We start from the raw sequence: 13,453 nt of genomic DNA, 5'->3' as shown, positions 1-13,453 counted from the left end.
TTGTGTGTGTTTCCTCCGGGTGCTCCGGTTTCCCCCACAGTCCAAAGACATGCAGTACAGGTGAATTGAATAAGATAAATCGGCCGTAGTGTACGAGTGTGTGTGCAAGAAAGTGTGGGTTGCGGCTGGAAGGGCATCCGCTGTGTAAAACATGTGCTGGATAAGTTGGCGGTTCATTCCGCTGTGGTGACCCCTGATTAATAAAAGGACTAAGCTGAAAAGAAAATGTATGAATAAATGAATGTTTACTGTTACTAAATATTTGATGTTTCTCAAAATAAAATATATTTTGTTCAAAGGGGAAAAAAAGATTTAGTTTTTTATCCAAACGATTAAAAAGAATCTATTTTAGAGTAATCCCAATAACTTTAAACTGTGATATTTTTATTCAAGGTTATCATACTGTCAGAAACTTATACCAGCCTATTGAACATACCCATTATACACAAACAAACACAAACCTTTTTGGATCCGGCAAAGCCTTCGGACTCCAGGAAGAAATAGGCAAAAGGCATCAGCACAAAAAGACTGAGATTTGAGAAGAGGGATACCAGGTTCCACAGGCCTGAAGAAAAACACATCAGATCATAAAACATCAAAGTTCAGCTAACTAACCTGATGGATTTCATTTTATTTGATAAGAAATCATTCCCACTCCATCTCTGCTTCAGTAAATAACTTTTCTAATCCAATTATTCTTTCAGTGTGAGCAGTTTAACACCATGTTTATATTTCTTTTATAAACTTTCCTCCAAAAATAAAAATTAACCATGTACTGTCAAATTCAAAACCCTTAACGATTTAATGTCAAACAACTGCTCTCAGTTTAACCGATATAAAAAAAAAATTGACACACAGCACCACCTTGTGGCCATGACTGAAACTTAGGAAAAACAACTCATTGAAATTTAATGATTATAGAGAGTGTGGACCCTTATTACTTACAAATATCTATAAATTAATAAATATAGGCTGTTTGCAAATTAATAAACATTTACTCCAAAAAGCAGATTTAAGCACCACTTTAAAATAAAAGCATCCAAAAAAGAAAAAGAATTTGGTCGTGCTTTCAGGAGAACAAAGCAGCAGCAACACATACCAGTTATTATTATGTTGTATGTCTACTTGTACAGTGCCACATGTTAAAACCTTAACATACTGTATAAAAAGTCATGATACTGACCATGTATGAGAGATCCGTTGAGCCATTGTATATAGTAGTTTTTTGGAAGAGAAAGCAAGATCTCGTTGCTGATTATAGAAAACGGTAAAAGGAGGACAGCACCTCCAGACACCGCCAATGTAAATGTACAGAGGTACATACTGAAAGAAAGAAACATCAAATTAAACGATCATTATTTTAATGTTATTATGTTAATGTTTTTATTAATCAACAACTTGCTTCTGGTTTACTTTTTATGCTGCGATTATTAATATTAATGCTGTATTATATGAAGAAAAAACAAGTGTCTAGAAGTGAAAGTACCGTGAAACATCTAGAACAAAACTCCAGTTTCATTGATATCACCTCTTATAAATGAATTATTTCAGTGTACTAAAAAAAACACTTTTTATGTCCTATATGTTAGTATCAAAGAACTCACGATATTCTGTTGACAATGGCATCCTCATCTTCCTGGTCATCTGTTGGCATAGGAGAACACAGATCCAATGGCATTAGATTTGTCATTTATATTTTTGATAACTCTACTACTGCTGCTTCTGATGTGCTGGCTATCTTAAAAGTTAGCTAGATTTTTTAATCCAGTGTAAAGTTCTTTGCTGTGAACTTGCGACACAACAGAGGACACGGGGATGCGACAGATGGTTTAATAAGACTAAAGCACGATTTCTCTTCATTTAACTGAAAGCTACATGAAAACAATACTGGCTTATCATAAATCACAAACATGTGAATAAACCTTCTGAATGAAGCGGCCAGATGGAGGCTGTCCAAAATCAAATAGGGTTAAAGAGTGGACGAGCAGGGGGAGAGAAATGGATTGACAAATGGCACAAAAAAGAAAGAAAGAAAGAAAGAAAGAACCTAGCACAGAACCCAATCATTCTAAAGTAATGAAAATTCAGGCCCCAGAAAAAGCCTCTATATAAGGCGGGTAGTCTTACAGCTTAACAGTAAAAGGCATTTCATACATATTTTTTACATTTTTTATTTAAAAACACAAGTTTCTTCTGTAATTGACTCCTGAAAAGGATTTAGCTGACATTAGTTATGCTTTTTTTAAATGAAAGGACAAGACCTGCTCAAGAACTAAAAACTGTCCTTACGAGTGTTTGTATCAGGGAGTCTGATAGCAGAAGCACCTTCTTTTATGGAGCTGGATGATGCTCAGCTTGAGATAAGTACTCTTCAAAAGATTTTACAACCAATCAAATAGTTCAACTGTCACAGAAATTCAACTAATATAAAAACCTCATAGGTCATTAAGAACATTTTAAATGGTAATTCTTTTTTAATGGTATTGTATGGTTTGATCAGAAACGAACCAGATTAGTCCTACTCACCACTTTTCCTCTTGTACTGTGAGATGATGCAGTACGACACAATGTACAGTACTGCAAACAAGAGGAAGCAGACCTAAAAAACAGAGGAAAGGAGATTGAGTTTCCAAACATTCATTTCAAACTAGGGCTGCACAATATATCGTTTCAGGATCGATATTGCACTGTGTATGTCTGCAATAGTCACATCACAGAGATCTGCGATGTAGTTGGGATTATAGTTGACCAGACGTTACAGTTAACCTCATAGTGGAGTAATTTCGAGTGAATTTTAACCTTCGAGTGAAAGTTTTTTATTTGGAGGTGTTTTTAAGGCCTGACTAAAAGAATTTTGAGCACACTTAAACATTTGGGCACAATATTTTAAACATTTCAAGCTTACAGGTTATTTGTACATTTGTACTCAATTAAAACGATACAGTGTTGTTGTTTTTATTATTATTATTATTATTATTAAAATACAGTGATTATTTAATTTCTGCTATACTGAATTTTCTGTCTGTTGTATTTAACTATTCTTGTCATTTCTTAAATTATATTTTATGTAGATACACTCCCCTACACAATCATCCCAACCAATCTAAAATGATGAACTCTTTACAAGCTATTCAAGTCATCAGGTGAAACTGCATTTATAACGCAACATATATTGCAGTGCATGAAAATATTGCATTCACAAAACATCCCGTCTGCATAAAATTTAACCTAAAAAAGTGATTTTATAAACAGAGAGAACATATTAAACGGCAGCGGCAACTTTAATGTTAAGTAGTGTTTATAAAAGTAAAATACCAAACTGTCTGTAAAAAAAATGTCCAAAATGTCATGTTTAGCAATAGTCTTACCATTAGATCTTTAATTAAACCTAAAATAAAGTTTTAAAAAAATGTATATTTGCTTTTCTGGCATGTTTAAATAAGTGCTGCCTGTGTACTAAGTTTTAATGTTTTTTCTTAGTATTGACATAACCAGTTGACCTTTGACTGACTGAACCTGCAATTTATTAGAGTGCATTCAGAGTAACAGAATCAAGAATTCATCAGGTTTATATAAGATGAACAAATCTGCACAAAACAGTCACCACGGTCTGCAGATCACTGTGAGACATGTTGGTTAGAAATCTGTATCATCCAATTGCAGGTCAAATAATTCTTGTCACTGCTGTTCACAGAGTATGATAGGAAAGGTATGATGGGAAACAATTCACTGACAACACAGCATTTATTAGTTTATTGAAATGTAATATATTGTTGATCCTCTTCTCAAATGTATACCTGCCTGCTTTTATAAAGACATACATGCATATACACTACAGTTACACTGATTGTTTTTGTGAACGTTTTCTGAAATGTTTGGTATGATAGCTATTATCAGAATCAGAATTATCTGTTGTGTACAATCATTTTATTCTATTTAATTATGTAATTTACAACAAAAATGTTAATAATTTATTTACTACTATTCATATTCATTTTATACATTGTTATTTTCTATTTTTCCATTGTTGCTTTTTTAATCAATGTGTTGTTATGAAATAAATTGATCATCACTAAGAGAATGTTTCTAATCAATCAGAAGTTGAATTTTTTTTTTCAGTGAACGTCTTTGCTGGTAGAAAATGGCAACAGTTTTGGCAACTAAACAAGTAACAAACAAAAGTTGATATTGGGGCTGCAGCTATCGATTATTTTAATCAATGATTAATCTTTTTTCTGTGGAGCCTAACAGTACTCATGTATAAGAATTGAACAATCAAATGTAAAGTATCATGGTCATTATTGTATTAATAAGTTGATATTAGGGCTTATTATTTTAAGAAAAGATTCATCTACCGCTGTAGTCGGTCGATTAATCGGATAAGCTTTTTCCATTTTCTCTGAAGATGTTGATTATTTTTTGTTATTAAATCAAATATTTGTTATAACATCAAATAATTCAATTACAAGCTTCAGCCCTGCTTGATATAACCAAGTTTTGGAAACTTCACCAGGTTGTGATACCTGATCTCTGATAAACTGATATCTTCTGACAGAATCATGGGCTGGATCTAATATATTTGATCAGCAATCTTGATTTAACATCTTTGAAAAGCCCCATTCATATTTGACCCTTGTACACATTTAATTAAAAAGAACATAAACTAAAAATCAGGTTAGAAATATTCATGTAAAAAAAGGAAAGAAAACAATTATGTGCAAGCTATGTGCCCCAAGATAGCTATTGATTTGATTTCCAACATAAATACTATAATATATACTATAAATACATATATATATATACATACATACATACATACATACATACATACATACATACATATATATATATATATATATATATATATATATATATATATATAATACTATAATTTTTAAATACTATATTAAAAAAACGTATTTAGTATACATACTAATAGCCCAACAGTGTTAAAGTATTATTAATCAAAATTGTATGTAATATCTGTCACGTGAATTAGCCATAAGACCACATGAATTAGCCATAAGACCTTGTCTCTTTTACATCAATAACCACCGTAAACCACATTTCCTTTGGTTTTGTTGGATCACTGTTTTAGCCCGTCTGTAAAGCAGTGGTGTTTTTAATGACTGAACATACTGAACTTGGGATTGTCCACTTTTGCCAGCATCTGTCTGTGGCAGTGTGAGTACAGCTTTATATGCATGAATCAGCAGCCAGTCTCCATGACACTGAGAAGTATTTTAAGAGGACAGACTGATGGATATGTAAACATGCCAATCATGCCTGAACTTTCACTCATATTACACCTTGCTTGTAGCCTTACAAAACTACTGAGCATTAACACAGTTCTCCATTACATATATATGCAACTTCACTCCACCATAAAAATAAACCTACAACTGGAGCTCCGAATGGAAATCATGATTCAGTTAAAGTTCCAGTTAACTTCTTCACATTGCTTTTGAAGTAAAAAATAACTTCTTTTCACTTTGCATATTTAGGTTCAGACTTAAAAATGAAGGTGTGAAAGCTTAGTGAATTAGCAAATGTGTCAATTTAAGGTTTTGATCTAGACAAAATAAAAACCAAGAGAACTGGGGCCTGCGCCATGAAGCAGCATTAGCTGGCTAGTTAAATTTAAGCTTGACTTTAATCTCTTTTTGTTGTCAAGCCAAGGTATTATGGGCCAGCTGAGCTGAGCTATCTTCATGGTACCTAAAACCCAGAATAGTTGAAAAATTAGCCAGCTAACTTGATTTCAAGGTAAAGGCCAGTGAACGACAAGTACGAACATACAAAAATTTTAAAGAAATTAATAGAACATGATAGGGTTGCACAATATTGGAAATATCTGACATTAATTGCAATAATTTGTTTTATGGTGATATATATAGCAATCAATATATATCTTCACAATAGGATTTGAATAGCTCTATTAAGCAAGATTTCGTTCATTTAAATTGACTGGGATCTGAATTATAATGAATTACAAGCAAAAATAAGAAAAATAAACAGTGCTTTTTATGGTTTTCTGTGGAGCCTAACAGTTCTCATGTATAGAAATTGAACAATCAAATGTAAAATATCATGGTCAATATTGTATTAATATATATATCTTTTATTTTTTAATAAATATTCTAATCCTGCGATGTGACTATTGCAGATACACACATTGCGATATCGATCCTCAAATGATATATTGTTCAGTCCTAGCACACAAGAATTCCTGATTTGTCTTTATCAAGATCATCTTCCGAAATAACAATTCTGTTCAGTAAAAGCACAAATATAATCAATATTATTGTATTAGTAATATCTAATAATTTTTTTAAAAAGGGCAGTTGAAAAACTATTTGCACATTATCAGCACGGCATCAATAAAGAGCCAGAAAAGTTTATATATCTGCATGACACAGACTTTTGTTAGAATAATTGAACTGTATGTGTGCCTGATAACAGCTCAACACACTCATACACACACCTCTGAGCAAAATTAATTTACACTCTTTCGAATACAGAGACTGTATATATGTTTCTATATATTTTTAGTTTTTTTTACTATAAGTTTCAAAATTTCAACTGTAATGTCTGGTGTAACTCTAAAAAACAAATGACTTCTTATATGAAAATAGCGAGTCTAAAAACAACATTTAAAAAAAACTGAATTTCTTATGCTAGCACATTTAATTGCTTCATGTCATCATTCAGTAAACCATATTTTTTAATGTTAATAGACAAATTGCCTGCATTTAATATGCTTTCAATGCATATACAATCCTGCTTTAATGTGTGAATTAAGAACAATGTCTGCGTCTGCATCTGAACCAATCTACTTAACATTGCTTTGCATTTAAAACTAAACCGGTATAACCGTTAACAACATTAAATATTTCTTGGCTACCCTTCAAGCAAAACCTTGGCAAAATCAGACTGGTCAGACATACCTGGCCACACACACAGAGTACTGTGAAATGTATTCACTTGCAAAATCATACAATCCATTCATTAATGACATATGAGTGACCAGTTGTATAAAATGCTTACAAGTTAGTCATTTATTTGTTAAGAAGACTGGTCAAAGGTTTTAAGTGGGTTTCATAAAAGCATAATTGAGGTAAAGTTGGTTTTATATTCAGACATTCAAAATTTCTCCTTAATAACACAATTTCAGAAAACGATTCTTTGGAAAATCTAAATAGAAAGCATTTAGCTATACACCGCAGTTGGGAAACTGACTGTCAACTATTAGAGGGTGTCACAGACTGGGAAAGAGAATGGTAGAACATTTTTACTCCATCTAACAATCCCAATCACCAACTCATTCACTACTCCTACTGGTTCTACCTACTCAAAAGATATCATATCAATGCCTCCTTTAGTCCTCTCTGTGATAAATGTCTTGACCAGGAACTTGGATCTTTTTTCATATGATGTGGAAATGGACCCTTTTTCACAAGACTGTTATAACTTGTTAAATGGTCATCAGCATCCTAAATGGTTGAAAGTCTTTAATATTTAGATTTTTTTTAAACGTATGATCATTTATATGTTTTATGAATGTATTATATCATTTTTGGTTCAAATTACAAAAAATTAATTAATCGCTTGTGCAAGGCATTTCTAATGCAGCGTCTATGGGACATGACAGTAAATTTGACTTATTCTTTCCTCTGGCTGCTGTCATCAGTCTCACACAATTTGTTTCCTTTTTCTGAAAGTCTTTATAACACCATCGTAGAGTTTTTTTCACATATTTGAGCAAATAAGACCGTAAAAAAATATTTGTTGTATTCTCCCATTCACTGCGCTCTAAGTTTTCCCAACTATGACAACTTCTGCCAATAAGAAACCCTCCACATATTATGGACATGAACAAGCGGTTGGTACAACTTCAGGACATTATAATTATCCACAGCTCGTGTTAACTTGGTAAAAATGTGTACATTAAAGATTTGGACAAAATCTCCATGTTTATTGCACAAAACAATGATCAGGATTCAGAACGATTGCCTTATTTTGTATAATTGATACTGGTTCTTTGCTTTTGTTTTTCTGTTAACTTCTATTTATTGGATACCCCAATTTAAAGAGACTGCAGGGGAGGAGGTGGGGTAGTTGAATCGATATATTTTATTATATTGTTTTTTCAGCCTGTATGCTTTTTATAATTATTGTTATTATTATTGTTAATAATAATAATAATAATAATGAAGACATTCTAAATAGGGAAATCATACAAGCAACCAACAACAATCAAAGTACAACATTGTTCAGTCAATTAAATAGTGCTTATGTTGTTTTAAAGTTATACATAAATGTGATTTCAGACTGAATATTTTATGTACCATGGAAAACAATTTAGGGACAGGTTGTCACTGAACAAATCTGCGAATATAAAACCAACTTTACCTAAATAAAAATATAGCCAGGTCTAACTTGAACCTGATAAATAAAACACATCAGTCAGACTAATTAGTTGGTAAGAGTTTATGCAACTGGCCTCAAGTTTGCCAAGTCAGGAAGGAGAGGCACATTACATCCTAACACCCAAAATAAACACTGCAAACCTGCAATGCTCATGTGTACACCAACAACTGTAAACAAGCTGTCAGTGAAGAACCGTTAGGATTACTCAGATGTCAGTTGACGATCAGTCTGCCCTAATTCTACTAGTTTTAGCAATATGACGCAAAGGTCACACCGCTTCATGAATACAATTACAGACAGCTAACAAGCACTGACAAAAACCGTTTAATGCTGTGCTAGAAGTCAAATAAATTTCGAGCTCAGTCACAAAAAGGGATTAAAGAGCTCAATATTGTAGCTTAAGACAAGCTAAGAGGCTAGCCAACTAGCCTAATGGACCTCATTTAAACACAGTTCTGTTTCTAGAAATATATTACCGAACGTCTCAACCACAGTAAACTCATTCATGATTTCAGTTTATGAAATATGCGTAAATGAAGTCTAAATGCGAGCTGGAGTAAAGAACACGGCGCATAAAGAGTCAGTGTGCTGGGCTTTTATGGGTCTCTCTGTACTCACGATGTACTCTCGCACTTGGCTGTGGAAATTCTGCTCTCTGATCGTCACATCGTCTTCCATTCTTCATATTGCAGAAACACATTCATTTGCAACGCATTTTGGTGGCGAGTCCATTCACTGCGAGAGAAAGCGACTTTATCAGATAAATAAACCGCCCTTTAGTAGAGCTTGACTGACTGACAGCGGTCGCGCTCAGCGCCAAATAAACGATCACAACACAGTCAAAATATATCGCGTCATCATTCGGCGACACACGACAGGCAGGAGGATGGATGTAGAGTCGGGGTTCAATCTTCGACTGGCTGGCGGGAGCCGCCAGTGGCGGGTCTTGTGACCTGACAGTGGCTAGGTGGCAGCCGCCAGTGTCCAATTGCCTGGTCATGTGACCTGCCAGTGACGGGTTAGTTGCAGTTGCGTCTAGTGTGTCCTTTGTCGCTTTTTCTTTCTCTGCTTTTATTTACTTGTTATCATCATGAGTATAATTTTATGAAGTGTTTTTTCATTGGGTATTCTTTAGAGTCTATATGTTTCCGTCACTGACATTTGCAGCAATGTTTCCTCAAAGAAGGTCTTACCACGTTTGCTTTCACTCTCTCAGACTGGTGGGTTCAGTCCGCAGACAGCGAGCTCAGAGTTTACCGCGTTTGCTTTTACTGTCTTTGCAGCTTTACACATTGATGCATTGATTTCTTATTATGAAATTGTGTATATTATTCAGCTTAATTCCAGATACGGTCCTCAAATAGCCGGGATTACAACTGGATGGTCACGTCTTCACCAGCGCATTCGCGCTCCGAGATCGACGCTTCTCTTTGCACTCTCGATAGGAGCAATCAAAATTTTATTTATAATATTTTTTATTCCTTACAGTCTATTGCATTACATCAGTGATGTTTCCAGTAAATTTATCCCAAATAAGGTCTTCAAACGACCTGTAAACTGACTGGTGGGTTACCGACGCAAATCATGCAGTCAGCAGACAGGGAGCTCCGCGTTTGCTTTAACTTTCTCTGCAGCTTTATACATTAATTTATCATCATGAAAATACTCGTCTGGACCTTTTCTATTACAATTTGTGTATATTAGTCAGTTTAATACCACATACGGTCCTCAAATAGCCGGGATTACAACTGGCTGGTCAGCTCTCCCCCCAGCAGCTCTGTAAGAGTTCAGTAAAGTTAGCAACAGATTCGCACAATCAATAACTCATGACTGAGACATTGTTCCTACACAAATATGACCTCTTTTCAACCGTCGAAATGTATACAATCACCTACAATCTTATTTTTCTAAAAATGAGCTTTCCTACGCGCTGGACGCATTATATTGATCTCTATGCGCAGGCTGCGAAGAGAGACCGATCCTTAGGGACCGTCTACAAAGAGCAAAACGCGAAACTACAAAAGTTGTTAATAACTTCCCTCTAACACATTATACTGCCATAAAATTAATCAAATTTTTAAACTTGGTTTAAAAAAACTATTTTGTATATTTTTGATGAATTTTTATTATGAAAAAATGTTCAATAACTTTACTGTAAATTACTGTATTTCACCAAAATCAGATCACACGTCACTGCTGTCCAGCTGCTCCGGTTTTCCCCACAGTCCAATGACATGCGGTACAGGTGAATTGGGTAGGCTAAATTGTCCGTAGTGTATAAGTGTGTATAGATGTTTCCCAGATATTGGTTGCAGCTGGAAGGGCATCCGCTGCATAAAACGTGCTGGATAAGTTGGCGGTTCATTCCGCTGTGGCGACCCCGGATTAATAAAGGGACTAAGCCGAAAAGAAAATAAATGAATGAATTAATGTTTTGCATGATTTTTATGAATTTTTATTATTCACCAATAATGGCTGTTTTTTGATAGTAAAAAAGTGTTATAGTATAACCAGCAGGACAGCAGCGACAAGTGAACGGAATTTGGTGAAAATGCAGCGTTACAGTGAAGTTATTAAAAATTGATAACAAAAATGTATTAAAAATATGCAAAATAGTTTTTTTTTTTAAAAAGTGTTGTAGTATAACCAGCAGGACAACACTGACGTGTGATCTGAATTTTATGGCAGTATAATGTGTTAGAGGGAAGTTATTGACAACTTTTGTAGTTTCGCGTTTTGCTCTTTGTAGACGGTCCCTAAGGATCGGTCTCTCTTCGCAGCCTGCGCATAGAGATCAATATAATGCGTCCAGCGCGTAGGAAAGCTCATTTTTAGAAAAATAAGATTGTAGGTGATTGTATACATTGCGACAGTTGAAAAGAGGTCATATTTGTGTAGGAACAATGTCTCAGTCATGAGTTATTGATCCGGAAAATGCGAATCTGATACTAATTTTACTGAAGTCGTACAGAGCTGCTGGGGGGAGAGCTGACCAGCCAGTTGTAATCCCGGCTATTTGAGGACCGTATGTGGTATTAAACTGACTAATATACACAAACTGTAATAGAAAAGGTCCAGACGAGTATTTTCATGATGATAAATTAATGTATAAAGCTGCAGAGAAAGTTAAAGCAAACGCGGAGCTCCCTGTCTGCTGACTGCATGATTTGCGTCGGTAACCCACCAGTCAGTTTACGGGTCGTTTGAAGACCTTATTTGGGATAAATTTACTGGAAATATCACTGATGTAATGCAATAGACTGTAAGGAATAAAAAAAATTATAAATAGAATTTTGATTGCTCCTATCGAGAGTGCAAAGAGAAGCGTCGATCTCGGAGCGCGAATGCGCTGGTGAAGACGTGACCATCCAGTTGTAATCCCGGCTATTTGAGGACCGTATGTGGAATTAAACTGACTAATATACACAAATTGTAATAGAAAAGGTCCAGACGAGTATTTTCATGATAATAAATCAATGTATAAAGCTGCAGAGAAAGTTAAAGCAAACGCGGAGCTCCCTGTCTGCTGACTGCATGATTTGCGTCGGTAACCCACCAGTCAGTTTACGGGTCGTTTGAAGACCTTATTTGGGATAAATTTACTGGAAACATCACTGATGTAATGCAATAGACTGTAAGGAATAAAAAATATTATAAATAAAATTTTGATTGCTCCTATCGAGAGTGCAAAGAGAAGCGTCGATCTCGGAGCGCGAATGCGCTGGTGAAGACGTGACCATCCAGTTGTAATCCCGGCTATTTGAGGACCGTATCTGGAATTAAGCTGAATAATATACACAATTTGTAATAGAAAAGGTTCAGAAGATTATATTCATTATAGTAAATCAATGTATAAAGCTGCAGAGACAGTTAAAGCAAACGCGGTAAACTCGGAACTCGCTGTCTGCCCACCAGTCTGAGAGAGTGAAAGCGGAACTCCCTGCGTTCTGATGCAGCGAGAGTGTTGCAAACCCACCTGTCAGTATTTAAAGACCTTCTTTGAGGAAACACTGCTGCGAATGTCAGTGACGAAAACATAGACCCTAAAGAATACACATTTCATGAATTAAAAATGTAATTCTTCTGAATGAGAGCGCGAGGAGACGCGCCAGACGCAGAATGTGATCGCGCTTATTAGGGGAGGAGGGACCATCCAGTTGTAATCCCGGCTATTTGAGGACCGTATGTGGAATTAAACTGACTAATATACACAATTTGTAATAGAAAAGTCCAGACGAGTATTTTCATGATGATATATCAATGTATAAAGCTGCAGAGAAAGTTAAAGCAAACGCGGTAAATGCCGATGGGTTGGGGCTGAATGTGCCCAATGTCTAAATGTACAGATCCATTATATTATTTTCAGATAAATTGAAAGCAACAGAAGGAAACTCAGACTTTTCCATATTTTCTAGATTTGAGGACTCTCTATTTGTAATAAACATTCTAAAAATGTCCCATTATGAAGAATAAATCCGTAAAAGTGTTCATTTTGTGTATTGTTAAAAACATTTGATGCAATGAAAGCTCATATGACCTACCAGTTGCCAACTGCTACCAAGTGGCCATTGGTAGGACACCTGACCCACCAGCCAGTTGCTAACTGCCACCAACCAGTCACTAGTAGGACACCTGACCCACCAGCCAGTAGTTAATGGCCACCAACCAGTCACTGGTAGGACACCTGACCCACCAGCCAGGCACTGGTTGGTCACATGACCCACCTACTAGTTGTCAAATGCCGGGTTAGATGCGGCTGCCACTGGCAGGTCAGGCTACCCGACAGTGGGACACTGGCGGCTGCCACCAGTCAGTGACAGGTCACGTGACCCGCCACTGGCAGCTCCAGCCAGCCAGTTGAAGATTGAACCCCTACTGGGGATGTACACAGATGGCCTGTCAAGAAGAATAGAGTAAAATCTACATTTAGGTAATCTACCCATTCATCCATCAATTTTCCACTAAACAACTTATCTTATGTATGGTCACAGCAGTTCCATTCCAGCAGTTCATTTGTTAAAAT

The 13,453-nt window shown here is 35.5% G+C and overlaps 1 protein-coding gene across 1 annotated transcript in view; it reads right to left on the bottom strand.

The window, feature by feature from the left end:
* lmbr1 (limb development membrane protein 1) overlaps window positions 1-9,306 on the bottom strand; it is a 57,825-nt gene extending 48,519 nt beyond the window's left edge. The window contains exons 1-5 of the mRNA XM_056461911.1: window positions 9,049-9,306; window positions 2,527-2,599; window positions 1,605-1,644; window positions 1,184-1,323; window positions 462-565 (exon numbers count right to left, since the gene is read on the bottom strand). Coding sequence (XP_056317886.1) covers window positions 462-565; window positions 1,184-1,323; window positions 1,605-1,644; window positions 2,527-2,599; window positions 9,049-9,108 — 417 coding nt within the window. The 5' untranslated portion in view covers window positions 9,109-9,306. The remainder of the gene's footprint in view (window positions 1-461; window positions 566-1,183; window positions 1,324-1,604; window positions 1,645-2,526; window positions 2,600-9,048) is intronic.
* Window positions 9,307-13,453: the final 4,147 nt, after the last annotated feature.

Source organism: Danio aesculapii, chromosome 7, assembly GCF_903798145.1.
Source record: "Danio aesculapii chromosome 7, fDanAes4.1, whole genome shotgun sequence".
Classification (NCBI taxonomy): domain Eukaryota; kingdom Metazoa; phylum Chordata; class Actinopteri; order Cypriniformes; family Danionidae; genus Danio; species Danio aesculapii.
This window is presented reverse-complemented; position numbering and strand designations above follow the sequence as displayed.